At 52.4% G+C, this 22524-nt stretch overlaps 14 protein-coding genes across 14 annotated transcripts, besides 1 other annotated feature; 7 read left to right on the top strand and 7 right to left on the bottom strand.

The window, feature by feature from the left end:
• Positions 1–66: 66 nt before the first annotated feature.
• PODANS_2_7540 (uncharacterized protein) lies at positions 67–948 on the top strand (the record flags this gene model as incomplete). The annotated part of the gene is made up of 2 exons (XM_001911507.1): positions 67–230; positions 291–948. Coding segments are annotated over 2 exons (822 nt in total), but the record flags the coding sequence as incomplete, so codon positions are not given.
• A 213-nt stretch (positions 949–1161) lies between these two features.
• PODANS_2_7530 (uncharacterized protein) lies at positions 1162–2367 on the bottom strand (the record flags this gene model as incomplete). Its single annotated transcript, XM_001911506.1, has 1 exon — positions 1162–2367. One exon carries the CDS (start codon positions 2365–2367, stop codon positions 1162–1164), a length of 1206 nt encoding a protein of 401 aa, XP_001911541.1.
• A 104-nt stretch (positions 2368–2471) lies between these two features.
• Positions 2472–3026, bottom strand: PODANS_2_7520 (uncharacterized protein; the record flags this gene model as incomplete). The annotated part of the gene is made up of 1 exon (XM_001911505.1): positions 2472–3026. A coding segment is annotated over one exon (555 nt), but the record flags the coding sequence as incomplete, so codon positions are not given.
• A 1038-nt stretch (positions 3027–4064) lies between these two features.
• PODANS_2_7510 (uncharacterized protein) lies at positions 4065–5742 on the top strand (the record flags this gene model as incomplete). Its single annotated transcript, XM_001911504.1, has 2 exons — positions 4065–4174; positions 4245–5742. The coding sequence occupies 2 exons, from the start codon at positions 4065–4067 to the stop codon at positions 5740–5742; spliced, it is 1608 nt and encodes a 535-aa protein (XP_001911539.1).
• A 614-nt stretch (positions 5743–6356) lies between these two features.
• Positions 6357–7815, bottom strand: PODANS_2_7500 (uncharacterized protein; the record flags this gene model as incomplete). The annotated part of the gene is made up of 2 exons (XM_001911503.1): positions 6357–6917; positions 6970–7815. The coding sequence occupies 2 exons, from the start codon at positions 7813–7815 to the stop codon at positions 6357–6359; spliced, it is 1407 nt and encodes a 468-aa protein (XP_001911538.1).
• A 582-nt stretch (positions 7816–8397) lies between these two features.
• Positions 8398–10788, bottom strand: PODANS_2_7490 (uncharacterized protein; the record flags this gene model as incomplete). The annotated part of the gene is made up of 3 exons (XM_001911502.1): positions 8398–8688; positions 8742–10454; positions 10531–10788. The coding sequence occupies 3 exons, from the start codon at positions 10786–10788 to the stop codon at positions 8398–8400; spliced, it is 2262 nt and encodes a 753-aa protein (XP_001911537.1).
• Positions 10789–11250: 462 nt separating this feature from the next.
• On the top strand, positions 11251–12954 carry PODANS_2_7480 (uncharacterized protein; the record flags this gene model as incomplete). The annotated part of the gene is made up of 7 exons (XM_001911501.1): positions 11251–11566; positions 11620–11694; positions 11741–11856; positions 11914–12003; positions 12058–12123; positions 12213–12642; positions 12713–12954. 7 exons carry the CDS (start codon positions 11251–11253, stop codon positions 12952–12954), a joined length of 1335 nt encoding a protein of 444 aa, XP_001911536.1.
• Positions 12955–13092: 138 nt separating this feature from the next.
• Positions 13093–13180, top strand: a tRNA (tRNA-Tyr).
• Positions 13181–13779: 599 nt separating this feature from the next.
• On the top strand, positions 13780–14494 carry PODANS_2_7470 (uncharacterized protein; the record flags this gene model as incomplete). Its single annotated transcript, XM_001911500.1, has 2 exons — positions 13780–13942; positions 14055–14494. 2 exons carry the CDS (start codon positions 13780–13782, stop codon positions 14492–14494), a joined length of 603 nt encoding a protein of 200 aa, XP_001911535.1.
• A 202-nt stretch (positions 14495–14696) lies between these two features.
• On the bottom strand, positions 14697–15348 carry PODANS_2_7460 (uncharacterized protein; the record flags this gene model as incomplete). The annotated part of the gene is made up of 2 exons (XM_001911499.1): positions 14697–15070; positions 15135–15348. 2 exons carry the CDS (start codon positions 15346–15348, stop codon positions 14697–14699), a joined length of 588 nt encoding a protein of 195 aa, XP_001911534.1.
• Positions 15349–15899: 551 nt separating this feature from the next.
• PODANS_2_7455 (uncharacterized protein) lies at positions 15900–16643 on the bottom strand (the record flags this gene model as incomplete). Its single annotated transcript, XM_001911498.1, has 2 exons — positions 15900–16053; positions 16138–16643. 2 exons carry the CDS (start codon positions 16641–16643, stop codon positions 15900–15902), a joined length of 660 nt encoding a protein of 219 aa, XP_001911533.1.
• Positions 16644–17027: 384 nt separating this feature from the next.
• On the bottom strand, positions 17028–18580 carry PODANS_2_7450 (uncharacterized protein; the record flags this gene model as incomplete). Its single annotated transcript, XM_001911497.1, has 2 exons — positions 17028–18328; positions 18430–18580. 2 exons carry the CDS (start codon positions 18578–18580, stop codon positions 17028–17030), a joined length of 1452 nt encoding a protein of 483 aa, XP_001911532.1.
• A 273-nt stretch (positions 18581–18853) lies between these two features.
• On the top strand, positions 18854–19651 carry PODANS_2_7440 (uncharacterized protein; the record flags this gene model as incomplete). Its single annotated transcript, XM_001911496.1, has 1 exon — positions 18854–19651. The coding sequence occupies one exon, from the start codon at positions 18854–18856 to the stop codon at positions 19649–19651; it is 798 nt and encodes a 265-aa protein (XP_001911531.1).
• Positions 19652–19831: 180 nt separating this feature from the next.
• PODANS_2_7430 (uncharacterized protein) lies at positions 19832–21142 on the top strand (the record flags this gene model as incomplete). The annotated part of the gene is made up of 3 exons (XM_001911495.1): positions 19832–19972; positions 20031–20104; positions 20215–21142. The coding sequence occupies 3 exons, from the start codon at positions 19832–19834 to the stop codon at positions 21140–21142; spliced, it is 1143 nt and encodes a 380-aa protein (XP_001911530.1).
• Positions 21143–21573: 431 nt separating this feature from the next.
• Positions 21574–22479, top strand: PODANS_2_7420 (uncharacterized protein; the record flags this gene model as incomplete). Its single annotated transcript, XM_001911494.1, has 1 exon — positions 21574–22479. One exon carries the CDS (start codon positions 21574–21576, stop codon positions 22477–22479), a length of 906 nt encoding a protein of 301 aa, XP_001911529.1.
• Positions 22480–22524: the final 45 nt, after the last annotated feature.

The following is a 22524-nucleotide window of genomic DNA, read 5'->3' as shown; positions in this document are numbered from 1 at the left end:
GTCACTGGTAGGGCTCTTGTCGGTGAAGGTGGCGTCTCATGTGGCAAAGATCATGAGTGAAGGTAGCCGCCCCCCTTGACGCTTTTTTCCAGGTCCAGCCTTGACAGTTGTTGTTACAGCGGGGACAAGGATGGCAAGCCGGGGGTAGAAGGCCAGAACTTCGCCCTCAAAGATCTGAACATTGATATCCTTCCAGGTCAGAAGGTGGCCATCTGCGGTAGAAGCGGCAGGTTCGTCCCCCTTCCCCCCTGTACTCGTCTCCAGTCTTGACAATGAGCTAACATCACCAGCGGCAAATCCTCCCTCCTCCTCCTCCTCCTCCGCCTCCTCGACCCTATTTCTTCCCCCGCCTCCACCATAGAAATCGACTCCCTCCCCCTCACCAAAATCCACCGCTCCACCCTCCGCCAGCGCATCATCGCCGTCCCCCAAGACCCAGTCTTCCTCCCAGACGGAACCTCCTTCCAAGCCAACCTCGACCCGTTTGGGCTCGCCTCCGAAGAAGAATGTCGCTCTGTGTTGGGGATTGTCTCCCTCTGGCAGTCCTTTGTTTCGGAACGAGGCGGCCTGCAAGCGCCCATGTCATCAGACACGTTGTCTCAGGGACAAAAACAGCTTTTTAGCTTGGCGAGGGCGATTCTCAGAGGACGGATCCGTGCTAGAGACAAGGGGAAGCAAAACGAGGGAGGGGTGCTGCTTCTTGATGAGGTTAGTTCTAGTGTGGATAAGGATACTGACGAGGCGATGCAGAGGATGATTTTGGATGAGTTTGCTGGGTATACCATTGTGATGGTCAGCCATCGGCTGGGTATGGTGATGAATTTTGACAGGGTGGTTGTTATGGATGAGGGGAGGATTGTGGAGGATGGTAAGCCGAGAGAGCTTGTTGATCAGGAGGGTTCGAGGTTTAGGGATTTGTGGATGGTGGGGAGGAGGAAGAGGAATTGACGTTCTTGGGGCAAGGCAAACATGTGCGAAGGCGGGCACCAAAAGAGATACAAGATGATGAAACGAGCTTCAGATTTGGGACCCGAGGTCCATGCATAAATACTGCCTGCCTTTTTCCCATGCCATTCCATGCTGCCATTTTGTTGTACAGAATCCAACCTGAAAATACCAACGCCGTCCCAATGCATTTATAGGTTATACAAAAAAAGATCATCATCTGTTGCGGTTGACGGAAAATCTCCTGACCATAACCTCCCGTATCTTGTACTTCTTGAGAGCAGCAGCAATGCCACCCTCCTTCATCGCCTCATCGAAAACAGGAGGAGGCGGCACGTCGACGTAAACAAGCACCAGACTCTTCAAGACGTGTGACAGCACACGGTTGACACCCATCAGCCAAGACCACGACTTCTTCGGCTTTTCATGTTCGTATTCCTCCCACCGAGCATCCGAGAAAGCAGGCATGACCATCAGGCCAAACTCACTGTGGTCAAACACCGGACCACGTTGGTACAAAATCCAATCGACACCAAACTTGATGCCATGACGTGGCACCCAGCCGAGGGAGCGGAAGTGATGATAAACGGCGTAGTGTACGAGAAACGGGTCGTCAGGGCGAAGACCAGCCGAGGGGGGGAAGTAGGAATAGGAGCGGAAAAGACTGAGCAGTCGCTCGTTGGAGATTGGTTCTCTGGTCTTGGGGTCGATGACCTTGAGAGCGCCAAGTGAGAAGGCGAGAAAGAAGGCTTCTTCGGGCGCGAGCTGGAAGTGTTCCTTATCCTGAATCTCCAGAGCGGTAGCAGGGACAGCAAAGCTATTCGACTTGGCAGCTGGCTCGGCTGGTGACACGAGACCGGGACTGGGCGGATCACCACGGTTGAAGGTGGTGGACTCGACTTGGGGAGAGAAACGGACGCTCTTTTGACGTTTGGCAACGGGCTGCGAGGGTTCTTCTTTATCCTGGACGGAAGAGCCGGTTGCTGACCGTTTGGTAGGGGTGCAGCAAGGTGTGGGTAGCAAGTCCTCGGGGAAGATGGGCTTGTGTGTTTCCTGAGCGTCACCTACCGTGTGGGCAAAGGCACTCGCCTTTCCTGTATGACCACTGAGGCCATCAATCGGGCTGACACCATTCACCTGTTCGCCAGAGACATTCACAGTGGATGCCAAGCCCGACTTCGTGACAAGGTCTGCTGCTGAGTTGGGCAGGGCCAGCAACTCTGCTGGGCCAGTGGGTGGTCTCAGCTCTGTAAGCATCATGTTGTTCAGGGTGCCATTGATCTTCGCCAACGAGTTAGGCAACGCAAGAATCTCTGCAGGTCCGACAGGGGGCTTTCCGTGCGCTACATGACCGTTGGACACTCCATTCTCCAGAGGCGGCGAGGGTAGTCCAGTAGGGACTGGGTTCTTCAGTTTCGGCATCGAGAATGACTTGACCACAGGCTTAGGGAGCTTCAACGGGGGGAGCTTGGCAGACACGGCCTCTTCCTCAGGGGCACTCTTGGTCTCAGGTCGGGGTTCGGTTGTTACCGGTGATGGTGTTGGAGGGCAGCTTCGGCAAGCCTCTGGCGTTCAATAGCCTCCAGCTCTGCCCTTGCTCTTTCCCATTTGGCAAGGCGGCGTTCCTCACGACGCGACTCTGTGCGAACCTCGCTCACCGTCTTTCCTTCGGGCGAACCTCGCCGAGCGAGCTCCCTCTTCAGCCAATTAGGCTCACTACGACTCAGACTTCCTTTGCCAAAGAATCCCTGCTCCCAGAGAGCCCGGATGGACGCTGGGTCTGGGACATGAACAGAACATGTATCTGGATCCCATACTCCAATATGGATGACAGACGGTTCTTTGGATGGCGGGGACAGAACCTGTCTCAACCAGGCGTACACCAAGTGAAAAAGAGAAATTGGGTTGTTTGGATAGAACGCAGGTAAAGGGAAGGTCCGAATGGGTGCGGGCAGCGCATAGATTTGATTCAATGGCGTCCTCGGCGGCCCAGCTGGGGCCCTTGTGGTTACTGTTTTGCTCGAGTCGCCGGGAGGCGCAGTCGCGGGACTGACTGTAGGTTCAACCGTCGCCATTGTCACTCATATCGACCTGAGCTAGGAAACGTCAGTATACAGTCAAGATGGCAGCTGTGCATGATCCCCCCAAAAATTGTTTGACTCGACATTGCTCAGATACCGTTGTAGTCTAATACATGGGCATACATTGAGCATCCACTGAAGGATATTTGCTCTAAGCTCCAAAGTAGTCATCATCGCAATGTGTGCGATACCAATTGGCCTCACTCGAGGGCAATGGTATCGGTAGAAGTCGAAGAAAAGGGAATGATGTGTTAACTCACTCTTGCGAGGTACAAACAGATTGTGGCCCATTCAGCGGTCCAAAAGATATCTGCTGACAGCAAACAAAGATATCAAGTTGACATATCGCACACGGGGTGTTCTGTCACATCCGGTGGAAAGAAATGTTGCGATTGTGCGACTTGTTGTTGGAATGGAAGTGGAAAGTGGGATGCAGCTGACAAGAGCTTGTGGGAAGCTTTTGAAGCTCCCGAAATTTTCTGCATTTGGCCTGACTTGTCAGGCGAAAAGGCACTCGCCATGCCCTGGAAGTGTGGGTCACTCCAAGGTTGCCGGCCGGCAGTTTATCGGAACATCTGGAACAAGCTTCCAGGTGCCCCCCGGCCGTTGCGCCAAACCTAACGGGGGCTCTCACTGGAGCTCTGAAGAAGCTCCGCCGAGCACCGTCATCAGAAATCCAACGGCCCAGCCGGAATCTTTGTTTTCGAACTTGTCATCTACCAGAAAATGTCTCCGGCGCCTCCGGAGATGCGCAAAATGCCCTCATCCTACCGCGCCCATGCCTGCAATGACTGATCACATCGCGTGTCGTGGTTACTCTTCGCGGTGCGAGGGTCGATCAGAGAGGGCAGCGACGCCCCACATGGGGACTTAGCTTCTGACATGCGACTTGTTGCCAGCCAGCCATGCGCCTCTGTTTTTATTATATCCTGTGTCACCGAAATCTTCCGTCAGCAAAGCTGCTGATCACAGTCACGATCACGATCACGATCCTTTCCTTTTCCCCTAAGTTTCTGCGCGCGTTGCTATTCTATCTCGATGCCTGCTCACAATGACCAAATGCCGATGATCGTCCAGGGCGCGGCCTTGGTCAGCTTCGTTTGGACCTGCATCATCGTTTCCGTTCAAGGAATTGGTATCTGCAAAATGTACGACCTTGACGTCCCACCATGGTACTGTCTTCGGTGTTTACTAACGACCACCTCTTTGTGTCTTTAGCCTCCGAAACAACTCAGCTCCTCACCCAAAACCTTTCTCCCCAACCCTCGAGAAAGATGAAGTACCGCACATCACCGTCATTCGACCGGTAAAGGGCGCCGAGGCTGGCCTCTACGAATGTCTCGCGTCAACCTTCCAGCTTGCCTACCCCAAGTCGAAGCTCACTATCTACCTATGCGTTGATTCGACGAGAGATCCCGCCTACCCGGTTCTACAGAAAGTCGTCGCTGCCTATCCTGACTTTGACGCCAAGGTGTTCGTTGAGGAGCAAGATCCTGTTTTGCATGGCGATGGCGGGCACATTGACAAGCTTGGGCCAAATCCCAAAATCCGCAACATCAGCCGCGCATACCGAGAGGCTAAGGGCGATATTATTTGGATAGCAGACTGTAATGTTTGGCTTGGGGCCAACTCGGCAGGAAGAATGGTGGACAAGCTGGACGGTTTCTTGCCCGATGGAACTCGCACCAAGCCCTACAAGTTTGTCCACCAACTACCTCTCGTTATTGATCTCGAGACGCCAAAGACAGCGACAGAAGAGGAACAGGCACTTCTGTCGGGGCCTATCAACACCAGCGCGCCAAAGAGCCTCCTTGACTATGGCGGCAGGCTCGAAGAGATGTTCATGGCAACCACCCACGCAAAATTCTACAGCGCCATCAATACAGTTGGTATCGCCCCCTGTGTCGTTGGCAAGAGCAACATGTTTCGCAAGTCTCACTTGGAACGCCTGACCGACCCCGCTCGAAACCCCCTCATTCCCCCCGCCGATGCTGCTCGTGGGCGGGGTGTCGACTATTTCTCGTCCTACATCTGCGAGGACCACCTGATTGGCGATCTGATTTTCAAGTCGAAGATCCCAGGCTTCAAGAACCACGGGCTCGTCCACGGCGAGGTAGCTATTCAGCCCATGTCGGGCATGACTGTTGCCGCTTACATTGCTCGCCGTGTACGATGGCTTCGAGTACGGAAGTGGACCGTGTTAACGGCCACGCTTGTGGAGCCAGGTGTGGAATCTCTGATCGGGTGCCTCCACATGGCCTTTGCCTTCACGACATTGCCTTGGTTCCGCTCTTTTTTTGGAATACCTCCTACTTGGAAAGCGTTTGGTACCATTTGGATCTCGGCCGTCACTGTCTGGATGGTCGTGGATAGATTGCTGAGTGCCAAGCTGCATAAGCTGCAGAGTGTTGATGTGGATGAAAACACGCCGGCTTTTGCCCTGGGCTCGACGCGAACAGGAGGAATCAAGAAGAAGCCGTTTTTGACTTGGTTTGCCGCTTGGCTGGGGAGAGAGTTTCTGGCATTTCCCATCTGGACCTGGGCTGTCCTTCTTGGAGCCACGGTGAATTGGAGGGGTCAGACTTTCAGGGTACGTCCGGATATGAGCGTCACCCGGCTGGATGATGTGGAGGGGACAAGTTTGCGGCCGTCGACGCCGGTCGCGGCTGAGGGCGCAAACAGCTGCCGATCGACAAGTAAGGATCGTGTTGATTAGACCATGAGCATGATGCATGAGCGGGCGAATACTTGATTATACCCCCTTTTTTTAGAACATAGAATTGTAATTAGCCTACCTAGATGATGAATATCTCACGACACGCCCAGGTTTGTTTCTTCTTGCAAAAGACTGAGCTCACTTGGTAAGATGGGCACTGTCGCAGATATATTTAGATCTTGGTATCTTGGAACATTGTTCAAGTGTTCTACGCCTTCTCAACGTGCAATATGTCCCATGAGCTACCCTCGAGGCCTATAAGTGGCCTCTTGACGCTCCTTCCAAATCCAAGAGCCATCCTTCCTGTTGGGAATACCCCTCAAATGTATAAATATCCTGGTTCACATTCCAAAGAGCGTCCAAGACCGACTTGTCTCATCTCTGAACCATCCCTTCACATTGCACGATCAAAGTAAAAAATATTCCTCATTACTACCAGCCCAGTTTGCTTCGCTTTTGTAAACACTCCAACGCCAGCGCCTAACACAACGCCATCATCCCCTATCCACCACTCTAATAAAACATGATACAAAAGTTCACGTCGCTATCACTGCCATTAACCTTCCAACCGGTCCCACTTCTCAAGAGAATAAATCCCAACCTCGGGACCACCTTCAGCTATCCCACTTCTTGACCTCGACACCCTCAGGCGGCACCGTCTCCACCTTCCTCCCCTTCACATCGCTCCAGTCCGTGCTGAGAGCTGTCCCATTACTCTCAGTAAAACTCTTCATCATGGCGCGTTGCTGCTCAGGGGAGGCGTCCTTGTAAAGCTTCTTGAAGAAGGCATTGACATCGCTCTCAGTGTCCTCGACCCCTTCCAGCTCCTCCAGCTTGTCCCAGTTCTTAGGTCCGGTCCGGCTGCTGGTGGGGTAGGCTGGAGCAGCGGCAGGCTTGACAGCAGGAGCCGAAGCCTGGTTGGATGAAGAAGGGGTGACCTCTTCAATATCCTCTTCTTGATCCGCATTCTCTACGATGCCGATTTCCTCTTTGCCCCACGAGCCCCACTTCCCTGGTGTAGCTTTCTGCAAAACGAGCTCAATCTTCGATGGGGTGGCGGTCCAACGAGAACCAGCGGGATTGATCTCGCCGCTCAGGTGCAAGGTCGAGGAAGCCTCGCGGTCGCCAGGCTTTACGTATGGGGCCGCGGCGCGAGCAATTGGTGATATTTGAACCTGCAGCCCGTTAGTAGCCGATCAGCATGTGCCCAAGTTCAGATTGGCATACCTGGTTCTTCGAGAACTTGACGTTAAGCTCTTCCTTCTTCGTACCCTTGACAAACAGTGAAACTGTTACGTTTTGGTTGGACTGGTAAAAGTCGGTACGAAGCTTGAGCTTCTCATCGGGTACACTTCCCGGCGCAGGCTCGCTGGGCTTCGCAACCGGCTTCTCATCCTCGCTGTCCAGCTCCACAACCAGAGGCTCGGCCTTCTTCTCGACCTTCTTCAGCTCTGGCTTTGGTGGTATCTTGGAAACATGGACTTTGCGCCCTGGGTCATTCTTCGGCAGCCTCTTTAGAATCCCCAAAACGACAGTTCTCCACGTATACGCTCGTTTCCACTGTGACTCAAACCCAGTCTTGATCGTCTTTGCATTTGGGTCTTTCACGCCTGGATCTTTCAAGCTCTCCCTCATGGAGTAATCCGGCTGGTTCGCGTTATCGGCAACCGCATCCTCGTATGTAACCGTGTAGTACCCGTCGGCATCAACGTTCTTCTCAACCCCGTCATCCTCACGAGCTGGGCGACCCTCTGCCAAGAGCATGCTCCATTTGGCACAGCAGTCCGAGTCGGCATATTGCTTAAGTCTGTGGTAAATGGTAGCACGGCGATACTGGGCGTCGATCATTTGCTTTCTCCCAGATCCTCTCTCGGCAGCAACGTGGTACGCAAGTTCGGCATCGCGGAGGGCATCCTCATAGTTCTTAAGTTCGAGGTGGGCGTGCGAGCGGGCCAACAGCCAAAGAGGGGAGTTTGAACCCTCCAGCGCCTTGTCGAGAAGGGGAACGGCAGCGGCCCAATCTTTCTTTTCGACGGCCTCGAGGCCACGGTAGGCATACGATGTAGCCGCCATCCTGGTGAGAAGTTGCCGGGAGGTCGGAACGGGTCGATCGGGTAGGTACCTATCTAGTTCCGTCTTGGCGATGATGGCAGCTGGGGAGAGGGTGATGGATGGATGAGAAGATATCAACGGAGGCGGAGATAGGTTGTTATAGACAAGTAGTTGAAGGGATCTTTGTAAGTGACAGACAAAGTGAAGCTGGAACTTTGAATGAGAAGTGTAAAGCTGGTTGGCCCAAAGATACTTGTCGAACTGTAAAGAAGAAGCCCAAGAGAGCTTCTGACCAGGGGAAGCTTTGGCGGGGTACCACACCAACAAGCTTGGGTCAGCCTGCAGCCAACCTAATTCTGCCACCTGCGGATGCCTGCAGAAGTGGGGTCCATGACGAGCAATGGTTTCACCGCCTTCCTCAAGAGTAACATCACCAAGTGGTGGCACTGAAAGGGGGGAAATGAAATTGTATGAAGACTGAAAGGGGAATAAATGAATTAAGTATTACGTATAAAGCATTATCGAATGTCTCCAAACCATCATCATATGCTTTTGCCATCTTGCCTCATGTCATCATCTTTTTCTTTCTCTGACCCATCGTCCTCAAACCACAGTTTCGTTCGGGTACTTGCGAGCAAACATGCCCAGAGCCTTCAGGGTGAAGGTAAACTTGTAGTTGGGGTACGAAATCATGCAGCTCTTATTGAAGACACCCTCAATGGCTTCTTGAAGCCACTCGCCATTGCTTTGTTGGCGGTCCATGATCAGCTTGATACCTTTCTTGATGTGTTCAAGATTTGGGTAGTCTGCCTTCATGAGAGCAATTACCGCCCAGGCAGTCATGACAACTTGCGATCCTGAAGGATGCTCAATGTACTCGCCCGTCTCACATGCCTGCATCATGTTAGCATCCTGCAATTGTGACAAAATGGAAAAGCAGAACATACCCTGTAATGTTCAGACCAACCACCGTCCTCTCTCTGTTTGGAGATCAAAAAGTCACAGCCCCTTTTGGCATAATCGCTGTTCTTATATGTCTCACCAATGCTGGCCAAACTCTCAAGGGCAAACATGGTGGCATAAGTAAAGCAAATACCCCAGCTCCCATACCACCCACCATGTGGCTTCTGGGCAGTCTTGATCCACTTTACGGCGCGCTCGATGAAGCGCTCGATCTCTTTGGTTCTGTATTCCGGCCAGTGCTTGCGGAAGAGGGACAAAGCCGTGACCACCGCAGTTGTGCACTCGGGATACTCATACTCGACCATGATGTTGCCAAACACCTCAGCAGCGTTCAATACCTCCATCCAAGTACCCGCGCGAGGGGGCTCATATGACGAGCATCCGCCAGAAGGATTCTGGTATGTCAGAAGAGTGTCAATGGCGTCAAAGATTCTCCGATCATCAATGAGGGTTGGGAAACCTGGAGTCTTCTGGAGAATGATGACAGACTTGAGAGCTTCCGAAACACAGTCGCTGACAGCATAGCCTTGATCCTTGTTGCTAAAGGCCCATCCGCCTTTGCGTTGCTGGCGATAGCATTTGTCCTGGTCCTTGACATTTTCGCGAATCTGTTGATCATCCAAGAACTCGAGCGCCTTCATCAGCATTGGCCGCCAACGGGGATCCTCGGTTAAACCAGCATCCATCACAGCCTGAATGGCAAAGGCAGTATCCCAACACTGAACACCGTTGGTGCCATTGGCAAGCAAACCCTCGTCCTTCATCCAGAGGAACTCATGGGCTCTCTCGCGATGCCTGCGCACAGCATAGGAATCGGGTCCCTCTTTGACATAAAGGCACACCGTGTTCATGGGCCCTGACACCGTGGCCAAATCAGCATGGTCGGTGTTCTCATTCTCCATCTCGATGAGCTTCATGGCCCACTCCTCGCCCTTTTTAGCAATCGCCTGTGTCCGCAAAACTGGGTTCCAGATATTGACAAGACACCAGTTTACCGTGTTGAGCACCCACGTCTTAGGATGGTAGTTGTCCCTGGGGTTGATGGTGTTGCGGTGCGAAGCCCAATTGATCTTGGCCCAGTCCTCCACAAACAACTCTTGCCGAAGGGAGCGGATCAGTGCCGTTTCCTCAGCCTGCCACCTCTTGGACCACAGATAGCTCATGGGCAGAAACACTTGGCGAATGTGGATCCACCATCTCCAAGGGGCAATAGGGACCCAGTCTGGGAGAAGCCACAACTCGGGGGGTGTTGGGTTAACGATATCCCACTGGGCAACTCCCATCACGGCCAACCACCACTTGGCCCAGTGGGGGGCATGTGTCGCTCCTCCCATCTTGTGCAGAGTGGCGCGAGCCTTGACCATCACCGGGTGGTCGGCATCAACACCTACAATCCGCAGGACAGTGTAGTTGAGCGATGTTCCAAAGACTGATGTCTCGCCCTCGATATGCAGACCCCAGCCACCGTCTTCGGGATTGGCGCGCGCAAACAAATAGTTCTTGATCTCGGTCGCGTAATACCAGGGAATTGGCGTCTTGGTGACATACCAAGCAATAACGATGCACGGTAGCAGGAACATGGGACCGCCATATTCGCAGCCCCAGTGACCGCTGGGCAGTTGGAGCTTTTCGAAGAATTCGAGACCGTTTCGGACCGCATCGAGAGGGTTCGTCGGCTTTGGGAGATCGGGGGCATTCTTTAAGACATTGTTAGTAGTGTTTCGAGCAGTGTTTCGACCATGGTAAAGCCCTGAAAAGCCTAGAAGAACGTACCACAGGAAGGCCAAGAAAGTACTTGTCAGCAAAGCTCTGGGGCCAATCTTTAAGAGCTTGGTCGTCCTCGAGATACACCCATGATTGGCGTCCTTTGTCGTCGCGCATGCGCCATCGTGTATGGTCAGTTCGCTCTTCGATTCTTTGGCGTTTTGCGACATGGTCGGTGAGGTCGAAGCTCAGGCGCTTCTTGGTGGAGGACTTCTCGAGGAGAGGTTGAGTGTCCGAGGACACTCCCGCAGCATCCTTCTTTCCCATCGTGACGAGCTATACGAAATTATGGTGCCGTACCACGAAAGAGCGGAGGAACAGTTGGTTTTAAGAGCCAGCAAACATTTTGGCCGTGGACTGAGCTGTCTTGGATTCGCCAATCGGGCCACAGCGATCACCCGTCGTCCGTTGAATTTCAGGGGCTGCAGCAACGGGATCCACCCGTCAAGCTGGCAGTGACGCACGGGCCCACCAAAGTGCATGTGAGAGAGACCTCATCCATGTCGGAATCTTTCCGATGACATTGGGAAGGAGCACTGCCAGATCAGTGTGTGATCAGGTCAACTCGACGAGGAAGGAACACTGGGCTGGCAACAATTGCAGTACTACCGTAATTGCAAGTAAGAATGGGAAGGAGCCGAAAAGCCTGGGTATTTCCCCAGTGCAGAAGCAAGCGACTTGTGCATCATCTGTCAGATGTTGGTGTAAGTCGGCGCCAACCCGATCACCATGGACGAAATATCGACAAATTCAACTGAGGGGTATTCTCAAGGCACTGGTACTCACAGCCAAGATTCATCTGGTGCCTCTTCTGTCAACTACGACGCGGTCAATGTCGTCGCTGTCGCTGGCAACGGTGCCCTCGACCGAATCGAGTCGCTTCTCGAAGCAATTGTTGATGCTGTCACGACCGGAAACGAAATCCTGATTCCCTACAGAACTGTCCGAGCATCACGCCCCGGGCGCTCACAAGGCCCGCCAGCGGCGCGCCAAGCTGGTGTGGTGAGATTCCCAGGTCGTACCATCCAGGAAGCGAAGAAATTTGGTTAGTGAACCGGGGCGTATCGAGCGATTTCATCTAATTGGTTCTGTGGATAGAAGCCTTACTATGCATCATTGAGCTTTCCCACGAGGCTTTACTGTCGGGAATGTTGATCACCAAGAGGTCTGTTTGTGAGGACCTACCTCCAAGACTGGGATGTTGGCTCACTCACCTGAGTAATCAGAAACATATACTACCAAAGTCCAGATCTTTTCGGCTCACAAGCTGCAGTTGATGTCATGGTGGACAATCTTGCTTTCACCCTCGGTGTCGGCCGAGGCGATTTGAACATTGTAAATAGGCATCTGTTACTTCTCATTGAGTGAAATTTCTGACTGGAACGATCATAGGTTGCGACAGCCAAAGGCCTTATTTCAGGCCCCTTCATGTTGATCAGTCGAGACGGTTCCGTCATTGACTGTGGGCTCTCTCATAGTACCGTGAGACATTACCTGAGACGATCAAACACAAGGGTTGTATGCTGATGGTCGTAGGGTATTCTTTTGCCATCCACAAGCGAGATCCGGAGCATTGGCTTTCATGAGGTGCAGTGGATTTTGGTGATTGAGAAAGAGGTCAGCTGAGACTATCGCGCTTAAATGGCCCGGCTGACATGGGATCAAGGCAACTTTCCGAACTCTTGCTGCAGCTCAATATGCAAAGAACTCCCGAGCAGGTCACGGAATCCTCATCACGGTATGGCTTCAATATTACAGATGATGTGTTCATAACTAAGTTCTCTGTCTGCCAGGCCAAAGGATTCCCTGACTTGGCCACCCGAAGGTTCTTGTCTGTTGTACATTCCATGCGGCCGAGTCTAGTGATTTTTGGTCTCGCAGACTTTGACCCTGACGGTATTTCCATTGTCAGAACATACCAGAATGGCAGTAGACGCCTAGAGCATGAGAACGAGGCAACTGTCCCCTCGCTCTGCTGGCTTGGGATTAAGAGTCGCGATCTCCTCTCTTCATGGCAAAGTCCAGCAGTTGACGATGAGGAGGACCAAGAATTACATGGAACCACAGGCGGGGGATCTCCTCAATTGGTGGAAAGTGAGCAGGTCCCCTTCTTTCTGTTTCGTGACAGTTATTAACCTACTCGCGCCAGACTCCGATCATCAGCGGCCGGCCAAAAGACCCAGGCTGTCAGATTTTCAAAATCCAAGCGACAAAGTGTCCTCTCTCACTTTGAGGGACCGAAAGAAAGCTGGCGATATCCTGAGGGCCATTTCCTCTGTCGAGCTGCCCTCCGGCGGCGGGTTGGAACATGCACAGGAACTACAGCGCATGCTGATGTTGAACATCAAAGCTGAGATACAGGCCGTGGACAGTTATGGGGATCTGAGTACCTGGCTGGATGACAATCTCTGCGCGAGAATGCACGCGGACTAGTGATACGGGAACCTGCAGCTGGCTTTCGCTGCCTCAAGTGCAAGTGGTGTTGTTGGTGTCTCTTGGAGATAAGCCAGTCGACGGTGGTTGGTCCCCACATAGGTGCCACTTTGGCCTTCCCCATCAACAACCAGGAAACCCCTTGTGGTGTAGTTGGCTATCACGTTCGGCTGTAAAGGAATTTATTGATACCGAAAGGTCACCGGCTCGATTCCGGTCGAGGGGAATATCTTTTGCCCCTTTTTGAGCCACGTGGTTGTGGTTTACCCAGCTTCATTTTTGACTTTCGGGGTGAATCACTTTGAGGCCATAGCCAAAGCCAAAGGAGTATGAGTCTAGCCAGCTTATGAGATAAGAAATACCAAGGTCAGCAGGTTCAAATGACGGCCAACAAACCTTGAATAACAGCGGCGAGCCACCGGAAAAGATCTCCGAACCATTCACTACCATTGTGGGTCCCTAATGTTTCTTATATTCCATGTCCTTCTCTTCTTTTTGTGTCCGATTCTTATTGTTCCTGACATCCAATGTTTGTACCCTAACCCTCTCTCCCTGAGTCTTTTCGTTCACTAGGCACGTGACACCGTATAAATTACGCGTAATATTTCACATTCGCATCGTCTCATCGATGTAATTTTCATCACCACCTGCCCAACTGAAACTGCATCAGAGTAAACTTTTGACAACGACAACAAAAGTCTGAGAGACCCACCCTCATTATCTCTCAGTATCTCACGCTAGTATTCACGGTATTCAGCAGAACTTTTAATAGATCAGGTTTGCTTCTTTTCGTCACCTCTTCTCGAACAGCTCGGACCCACCAAGATGTCGAATCAGGACCAACAATCAGCAGACGCCCTCATCAACACCACCGACGGCCTCGCCTATTGGGAGTCTATTGCCCCAGATGTGAACGGCATGTTGGGCGGGTTTCCCCACATCAGCAAAGTCGATATCCAAGGCTCAAAAAATTTCTTGGCTAAGCTTGGTGTTGGCGCGAAGAAGAGGAAGGTGGAGAGGGCGTTGGAGGGGGGCGCTGGGTTTGTTTTCACCTTGTCTCCCATCAATTCATACTCACTGACAACATCCCGATAGAATAGGCCGTGTGACGACGGGGTTGCTCCTCGATGGCATCGCCCAGCAAGTCGACGTCATTGAGCCGATTCAGAAGTTCACCGATGAGCTCAAGGGGAAGACGGGGGTGGGTAAAGTGTGGAATATGGGGTTGGAGCAGTGGGAGATGCAAGATGGAGGGGAGAGGTATGACTTGATATGGATCCAGTGGTGCGTGGGGCATTTGACAGATCACCAGCTGGTGAGCTTTCTGGAGCGGTGCAAAGCTGCGTTGGATGTGGGAAAGGGGGGGTTTATTGTTGTGAAGGAGAATAATAGTACAAGTGGGAAGGATGATTTTGATGAGGTGGATAGTAGTGTTACGAGGTATGTTTGTGTGTGTTTTTTTTTGGGGGGGGGGGGGGGGGGGAGTGGGAGGGATGTTGCTGCTAACAGAAGAACACCCCAGGGAGGACGCGACGTTTAGACGCATCTTCAAGGAGGCCAAGTTGAAGCTCGTGCAGGTTGAGCTGCAGAAGGGATTTCAGAGTAGCGGGTTGTTGCCAGTTAGGATGTATGCTCTGAAGCCAGAGTAAGGCGGGTACATCACAGCAATAACAAAACAAATCAAAGAGCAGTTCTCAGTTCATGTCATATTTTTCTTCTTTTGGTATCATTCGTCGTTCCTCTCAGCTTGACTCCTTCTCCTTTCCTTTTGAAGAGCCCTCATTCTCCTCACCGTCTTCTACCTTTACATCCGCCACAGCCTCCCCAAGACCCTCCTTTGCATTCTCAGCCTCCATCTCACGCACCTCCTTGAGGAAGTAATCCACCACATCGATCTTCTCGCTGAAGCTCGCCAGGTCAAGAGGGATGTAGTTCTTGTCATTGGCCAACGCAACAGACGCACCGTTTTCAACGAGGAGCTTCACGATTGGGAGGTGGCCGTTGAGAGCTGCCCAGTGGAGGGCTGTGTTGCCGAACTCATTTGTGGCGTCGAGGAAGGCTTGTTTTTGATCCTTGTCGGTGGTTGGAAACCGGGAGAGGATGTACTCGACGATTTCTGACAAAAATTATTTTAGTTTCATGTAAGAAAATAGTGGATAGGATGAGAGAATTCAACTCACCAACATGACCGTTGGCGCTGGCCATGTGCAGGGTTGTGTTCTTGCTGCTCTCGTCTACCGCCTGGGCGAGAACGTCGGCGGGAGTGGGTATCCTGTCGGTGGTCTGGCGGGCAATGATTCCTGAGAGGAGAGTGGAGAGCTCGTCTTTGTCACCGACACGGGCGAGGTAGATGAGGTCGTCGATTTCTTCTTCTTGAAATTGGATCGAGGCCATTTTCGGTGTTTGAGGGGGGCCTCAGAAGTGACGTAAAATCGAATTGAAATGAGGGGAAATCACGAGATTGATTCTCACGACAATAGATAGGCAGCAGACTGGAATATGAGGGTTGAGATTGAATGTGAAAGTGAGAGCTGGGGTGTGTGTGACTTCATCACTGCGGGCAGCCAAAAGTTGTGAATTTTTTCTGGAGCGTTGTGGCCCAAACAGTGCGGGCACTGTGTGGCCTGAGTGGCCATACTGTGCACCCCCTTATTCACCCCTTTTCAAGGGACAAATGTTCAAGGCATCTTCCTCGACTGAAAGAGTAGAGTACAAGTAGAGCTGCTCTTAAATGAATTCCAAGTGATTTTCATATATCATGTCTCTTATCGCTCGATCTCAATGTGACGCAAGGAGATGCTACCATCTGTGTCCCAGACGTGCAGGACTTCAACATTTTACCACTCCCCAATAACCAAGAAAAAGGGGTCAGCAGAGCTAATTCAACGTCAGTAGCTTGTACATAGTTCCACGTTTACACTCAACCAAACATGGAGGGCAACTCACTACACCCCAAGTAGATAATTCGGCTTAAGATCGATCTGGTCAGCGCGACAACCGATTGTCTTTTGCGAATAAATCTGACCGGGCTTCCAGTCACCGGTGACTGAAGATGCCCCAGTACACTGCGAGTATTCCAGTTCTACAAGGCCTCTTGCGCTGTATTGTATGCTGAACACACTTTGTGTCAACACCTTGCGGTATCCATGTCATCGTCAAATCAAAAGGAAAGGATGTACTTACTCGCCATTACTTCTCTGCCCTGGCTCATCACACTTCCACCCATCATTAAGCAACAGCGTCTTCTCATGAAACCTCAGTTGAAGCCGTGGACCACGGGTCCCATACAGCCCAACCGTCCCAGCGTCGACTGAAAGCCACTTGTCGCACCAGAATACATGGGTCGCGTTTGGTATCGGCCCGGACATGGTGGTGTTGCAGCGAGCTAGGCCCCCGATGGCGGGGTTGGTGAGGTTGAAGCTGAAGTAAGTCGACTCGATGCTGGGCTTCTGTTCTTGTTCTTCGGTGGGTGACATGAATGTGGAAGAGGTGGTGTATTGGAGGCCTTTGATGGACCAGCGGAACTTGACATCGACAGTCTTGTTGCTGCAGGAGCTGATGAAGGGTTTGGTCCAGCCGAAGTCGTAGTGGTAAGGACCTTGGCCGAGTTCTGTTGAGTCGACGGTGGTTGTGGTGGGTGCCGCCCTTGAAAGGGTTGACATGGCGGAAAGAAGGGTTGTCACGAGCATATTGGAAACCGTAATTCGATCTATATTTACTTTTGCATAGGGAGGATTCAAACGAGGTGGTTTAGAACTGGAGAGGCAGCGGTGGGACTATCCATCGCTTTATGAGTCCGTAAGAACATGAAGCTTGAGTACGGTCGGAAGCGATGATCTGCAATGTAACATGTGCCTGTGGTAGCATGTAGTAAGATTCTCAAAGTGGGATTCTCGGCCTGGGATAACATGCAATACGCTTGTATTAATATAAGGCTAATAACGATATAGTAATATACTACATGAAATAGAAGAGGTCATAATATGTATCTATTTTTAAATCGGATTCTAGAGCACCAGGCTGTGGATTATGTCTTGGCAAATAAGCAGTACAGGACAAGTGATGATACTACGTTATGTCGCAGCGATTCTAGCATCTCCAACCACTGCCTCCTCATCCCGTGATTTCTCAACAAGGTCCGGGAAGTTATCCCACGATCCTTCCACACCGCACCAACGCACCCACCGCACCATTACCCTAACAATCTCCTCATCTTGTCGCATTTCTTCTGCCACAGTCTTTTTGATCTTATCAGGGACTTTGTACTGTCCTGGCTCCAGCATCCTCTCCACAGAGTCCAAAGCCAGATGCGCAATCTTGAGGAAATCCTTCTTCGCCAGGGGGAATCCTTCCACCGGCTCGGGTAGCTCCTGGGTGTTTAGCATAGCCCGGATGACCTTGGAAATGTGTCCATCGTCACCATAGACATTGGCCCGGTGACAGAGTTCTGGCCAGCCGTCCTGGGGGCGCTTAGGGGTGTACCCAGTAACCCTCTCAGGGTACAGCTTGGGACATCCGCACCCGGCATACATCACCGCATCTCCCCAAGCCTTCCACTGCAGCATCCGCTTCTTGTTTTCGTTGGAGATCCAATCTTGTGCCATAAAGGTCGGGTAGAAGATTCCCAGCGTGGACATGTGAAGCATGACAAAGTCGATGGCTTCTACCTTGCCGGGATGCTGGGCTGCCCCGAGAATGTACGCGCAGGTGTGTATCATGGCGGTGGTCTTTTGTTGGAGGTCCTCTGGTGTTGCATCGACTTGGTATGAGGCCAGATATGGCACCAGCTCTTTGGCCACCTTTTTCAAGAGGCCGTCAGATATCTTGTTGAGGGGGTCGTCAGGTGTCACGGCGTTAGCAATGACGGGGTCGTTTTGAAGACCAGTGACGATTTCCAGCAGCGATTTTGACGGGACATCCGGGTTCGACTTGAGATATTCCTCCACTGGGAAGATGAACCACTCTGGCCATTCGTCATGAACACAGCCCGCTGCGAGAGCCTCGGCGACGAGACAGGGTTGGCTAAACTCCAGGCCACAGCCGAGGTGGATCATGGGATGGAGAAAGCCAGAATGCATGCGCGCAAAAATGTCGTCGGATAACTCATCCCCCTTGAACAGGTACTCGTTCACGACAGCCGGGACCCCCCTCACGGCGATCTCGTCTTGGAAAAACCGAACATAGTCCTGGTAGTAGTCCAGGTTTCCAATGCACTGCTTGAAGAATGCAGGTTCTTTCAGTTTAACCGCAGCTACTGACGCTGGATGGTACTGGATGAGGGCCTGGTACGGCTTGTTGAGATCGTACATGGCCTGCACCTCTGATGGAGTGGCGCCCAGGGCCCAAAGTGTGAGAAGATGGTGCACGGTGTGGTCTACAGAGCCATGTCAGAAGCCGTTTCATACAGTTTACAGTACAATGCGTTTGCGAACTTACTGTGGAAGCCCACGGCATCAAAGAGAGTGTGGTAGCGTACATGATTTACCATCAGCAGCTCAGAGACCTTGTCTGCGCTTTCTTGGGTCAAAACCTTGACGTGGGTATTGCCTGGAGTGTCTTCAGGCGAAAGTTGAATGTTATACGGGGAGATCTCTTTGGGGATGCATCTTTCTCTTGGGAAAGCCATTGCGGTTGTGAATTGGAAGCGGAAACTTGACAGAGCACCTCACCTGCTCGTTGATGCTGAGGAAAGAGTGTTAACTTGTACGCCAATCAGGTACTGTACCGGCCATGACAGCTGCATCGGGGAGGGGTATCGGTCACCGAGAACGCCTCGGACTTGGCGTTGCTGACAGGAATGGCCCTCCCAGCTAAGGTACTTAGGCATGTGCGATAATCGACTTTCCCTCATCTCATTCCACAAAGCGTTTGCCGTGCTGGCTCGGGATAGCTATCAACGATGCCTTCTTATGCAGTGCTTGGTGCCACAGGCAACACGGGCAAAGCTCTGATGCAAATCCTCCTGCAATCACCCGTCAACCGGATCAACGCCTATTGTCGGTCCAAAGAGAAGCTCTTCCGTGTCTGCCCCGAAGCCGCCAACAACAAGCAGGTGAAGGTGTTTGAAGGTCATCTCGACGATATCTCGCTCATTGCCGACTGCATCCGCGGTACCCGGGCCGTGTTCCTCGTGGTTGCAATAGTGGACAATATGCCAGGTTGCACCGTGGCTCGGGACACGGCATCGGTTGTCATCTCGGCTCTCGATCGGATTCGGCATGAGGCTGACCAGCACAACTCCCACCCACGGCTTCCGAAACTCATCCAGCTCTCCTCAGCCTCACTCGAGGAGTCCTTCTGCGGAGACGTTCCTGCCTTTGTTCACTCGATCCTCAGCACTGCCGTATCATATCTCTACAAGGACCTCGCTGAAGCCGAGAAGTTCCTGCGAGCGCAGCAGGGCTGGGTGACTTCCGTCTTTGTCAAGCCCGGAGGGTTGGTTCATGACCGGCAGAGTGGCCACGAGATCAGCACCGAGACAGCCAAGACGCCGCTCTCCTTCTTGGACCTGGCGGCGGGAATGGTGGAGATAGCGGCCAGTGAGGATGGAAAGTACGGTATGCGGAATGTCAGCGTGCTGCCAACGTCGGACCATGTCAAATTTCCGTGGGATGGCATTTACTTTGCCTTGACGGGGCTGTTGTATCATTACATGCCCTGGACATATCGCTATCTGGGTGAATACCCGCTTCCATAGATCTTCACAATCCGAATTGTGTTTTACCGATATCTCGGAGTAAATCAGTACACCCATCCCTTTCCCGGTTTAGACCCATACTACTTGAGGACATCTCTCGCAGCCCAAAGTGGTCACACAGAATACCACGGTATTACCTTCCACCACGCACTAGGTACTGTTCCACTACATACTGTCAATATGGAGTCCATCTTCAATCAGATCAAAGAGCTCTACGCCAAGGCAGAGGATGCCGGGAAAAGAGAGATCCAGGGCTACATCCGTGAGCTGCAAGTTGGCTTCTATTCAGACTGGGATGTTGTTATGAGACTCACCAGCGGGGTATGTTTCCTTTACGGCATCCACCTAGTCAGATATAGGGGGCTAACAGTGCTTGAAGCCTCTTCAACTGGCTCTGGCCAAGATTGGCATCGACCTCAACATTTTCACGACCCTCACACAGAGTGATATTCCTGTCACGCTGAGCCAGCTGACTGAGCAAACTGGGGCCTCGGCGCAACTTTTGGGTACGGATCATGGATTCACGTTCAGCAACAGATGCTCGGAATACTGATGCATAGCAGCGCGCCTCCTTCGTACCATGGCAGCATTTGGCCTCGTGAAAGAGACCGGGAAGTACGAATACACCGCCAGCGCCTTCACCAAGGTCTTTTCGAACCCCAATGCGGCGGGTGCTATTTGCCAACTGTCAGTCTCCCTCTCAACGACTCCAGAACGGCAGAAGCTAACTATTTCTGTAGCTTCGATATTCCCGGCCCGTGTACCCAGGCCATGCCCGACTTTCTCGCCGAGACCAAGTACCAAAACATCACCTCCAACAAGCAGACCGTCTTCCAGAAAGCCTTCGACACTGATCTGACGCTCTTTGAGTGGATGCCTCAACACCCAAAGCACATGAAGAGCCTAGGCCACCTGATGGCACTGGAACGCCCAGTTCATTGGGTAGACAAGTATCCCGTCGAGGAGAGGCTCGGTTCCCTTGCCACCAAACCCGACGAGGCCGTCTTGGTAGACGTAGGCGGCGGTTTTGGCCAGCAGGCCATCGCATTCAAGGCAAAGTTTCCCAACCTCCCCGGCCGCGTTATTGTCCAAGACATCCCGCAAACTCTGGCGGGTGCCAGGCCGGTTCCGGGCATTGAGTTTGTCGAGCACGACTTCTTCGGCCCACAGACTGTCAAGGGGGCCAAGCTGTATTATCTCCGTCATGTGCTCCACGACTGGCCCGACAAGGAATCTTTGCAGATCTTGAAGAACATCATTCCTGCCATGGGCCCGGACTCGTGTTTGATCATCGACGACGTGGTGCTTCCTGAAATGGGCGTGCCTTGGCAGTCGGCGTACATGGATTTGATTATGATGAACAGCTTGGGAGGCGTTGAGCGAACTAAGCCTGAGTGGGAGGCGCTGTTGAGCGAGGCTGGGTTGAAGATTGTGGAGATTCATCAGTATGACTCCAAGATGCAGTCTATTATTGTCACGGTTCCAAAGTAAGGGATTGGATGTACGCGTTGATACTATTAGGTAGCATGTACACGAATGCAGACCAAGGTGAATAGGAAAGGGCGAATGCGACTTCTGCTACCATTAACTTCTTGCATGGCTTCAAGGTTGTCTTGATGGAACGATGACTCCTAATACATGTCCATAACGTCATTTGTGTTGACACCAAAGCAAAAAGTTGCTTAGTTGAGTCAGGTTAGCGACACAATTGTGCGGTACGACGAGCACTTGCCAACGAATTCGCTCCCCGAAATATCGTACACCGATATTGCAGTAGCTTCATCAACCAACAGCAAGCCAGATCTCCACCCATCACTCACCTACCTATTCCACGCATACATGTAGGCATCAGTACACCCGTGGTGAAAGAGACTGACTATCCATAGGTAAACGCCACCAAAAGAAGCTCACCCATCATCAACATGTCCACCTACGCCCTCCTCGGAGCTACCGGCGCAACCGGCACCAGCGTCCTCCGCCACCTCCTCCAAAACCCCCCTGAAGACCTAATCCAACTCAACATCCTCGTCCGCTCCAAACCCAAACTCCTCCAAACCTTCCCAACCCTCCTCTCATCCCGCCCTCCCCCTCCTTTCAAAATCCACATCTTCGAAGGCACCTCCACCTCTCCCCACTCCCTAACCCCCTGCCTAACCTCAGCAACCACAATCCTCAACTGCGTCGGCACCAACGCCAGCAACCCCGGCACAACCCTCCACTCCACCACCGCATCAGCCATCATCTCCTCCCTCACCACCATCTCGCTCACCAACAAGAGCCACTACCAACCCCCCACAATCCTCCAACTCCGCACCGCAAGCCTCAACCCCGCCCTCTCCTCCCAAGTGCCCAAGCTAGTCCACTCCATTGTCAGTTTCTGTCTCCACAACAGCTACTCCGACCTAGAACAGGCATGCAACCTCTACATTCCAGCTTCCAGAAACGGGTTGTTAAATTACATACTCATCGACCCGCCCACGCTTCACGAGTCCCCCCCGACGGGATATTCTCTCGTCACCCGAGCAGACGAAAAGCAAGACGTCGCGCTTAGTTACGCCGATCTTGGGGCGGCGATGTGCGAGCTTGCCACGACTAAGGAACGGCTTCACGGAAAGGCAGTGGGCGTCACGGCGAGGGGGAAGGTGAGAGAAAAATGGATGCCATTGATGGGGTTCCTAGTCAAGGGGGCGATGGGGAGGGTGGGGGAACGGTTGAGAGAGGGGGTGACATTTTTGTATGGCCCAATGGCGCCTTTTTTCGCGATTGGTATGTATGCTGAGGCTCCCGGGTTGCCTGCTTATGCGACCGTGACGGTGAGAAGTAGTTAGTGTGTGAGCATGGGCTTATTTGTAGTTTGTGACTCTAGGGATAAT

Source organism: Podospora anserina, chromosome 2 (genome assembly GCF_000226545.1).
Source record: "Podospora anserina S mat+ genomic DNA chromosome 2, supercontig 2".
Taxonomy (NCBI): domain Eukaryota; kingdom Fungi; phylum Ascomycota; class Sordariomycetes; order Sordariales; family Podosporaceae; genus Podospora; species Podospora anserina.
This window is presented reverse-complemented; position numbering and strand designations above follow the sequence as displayed.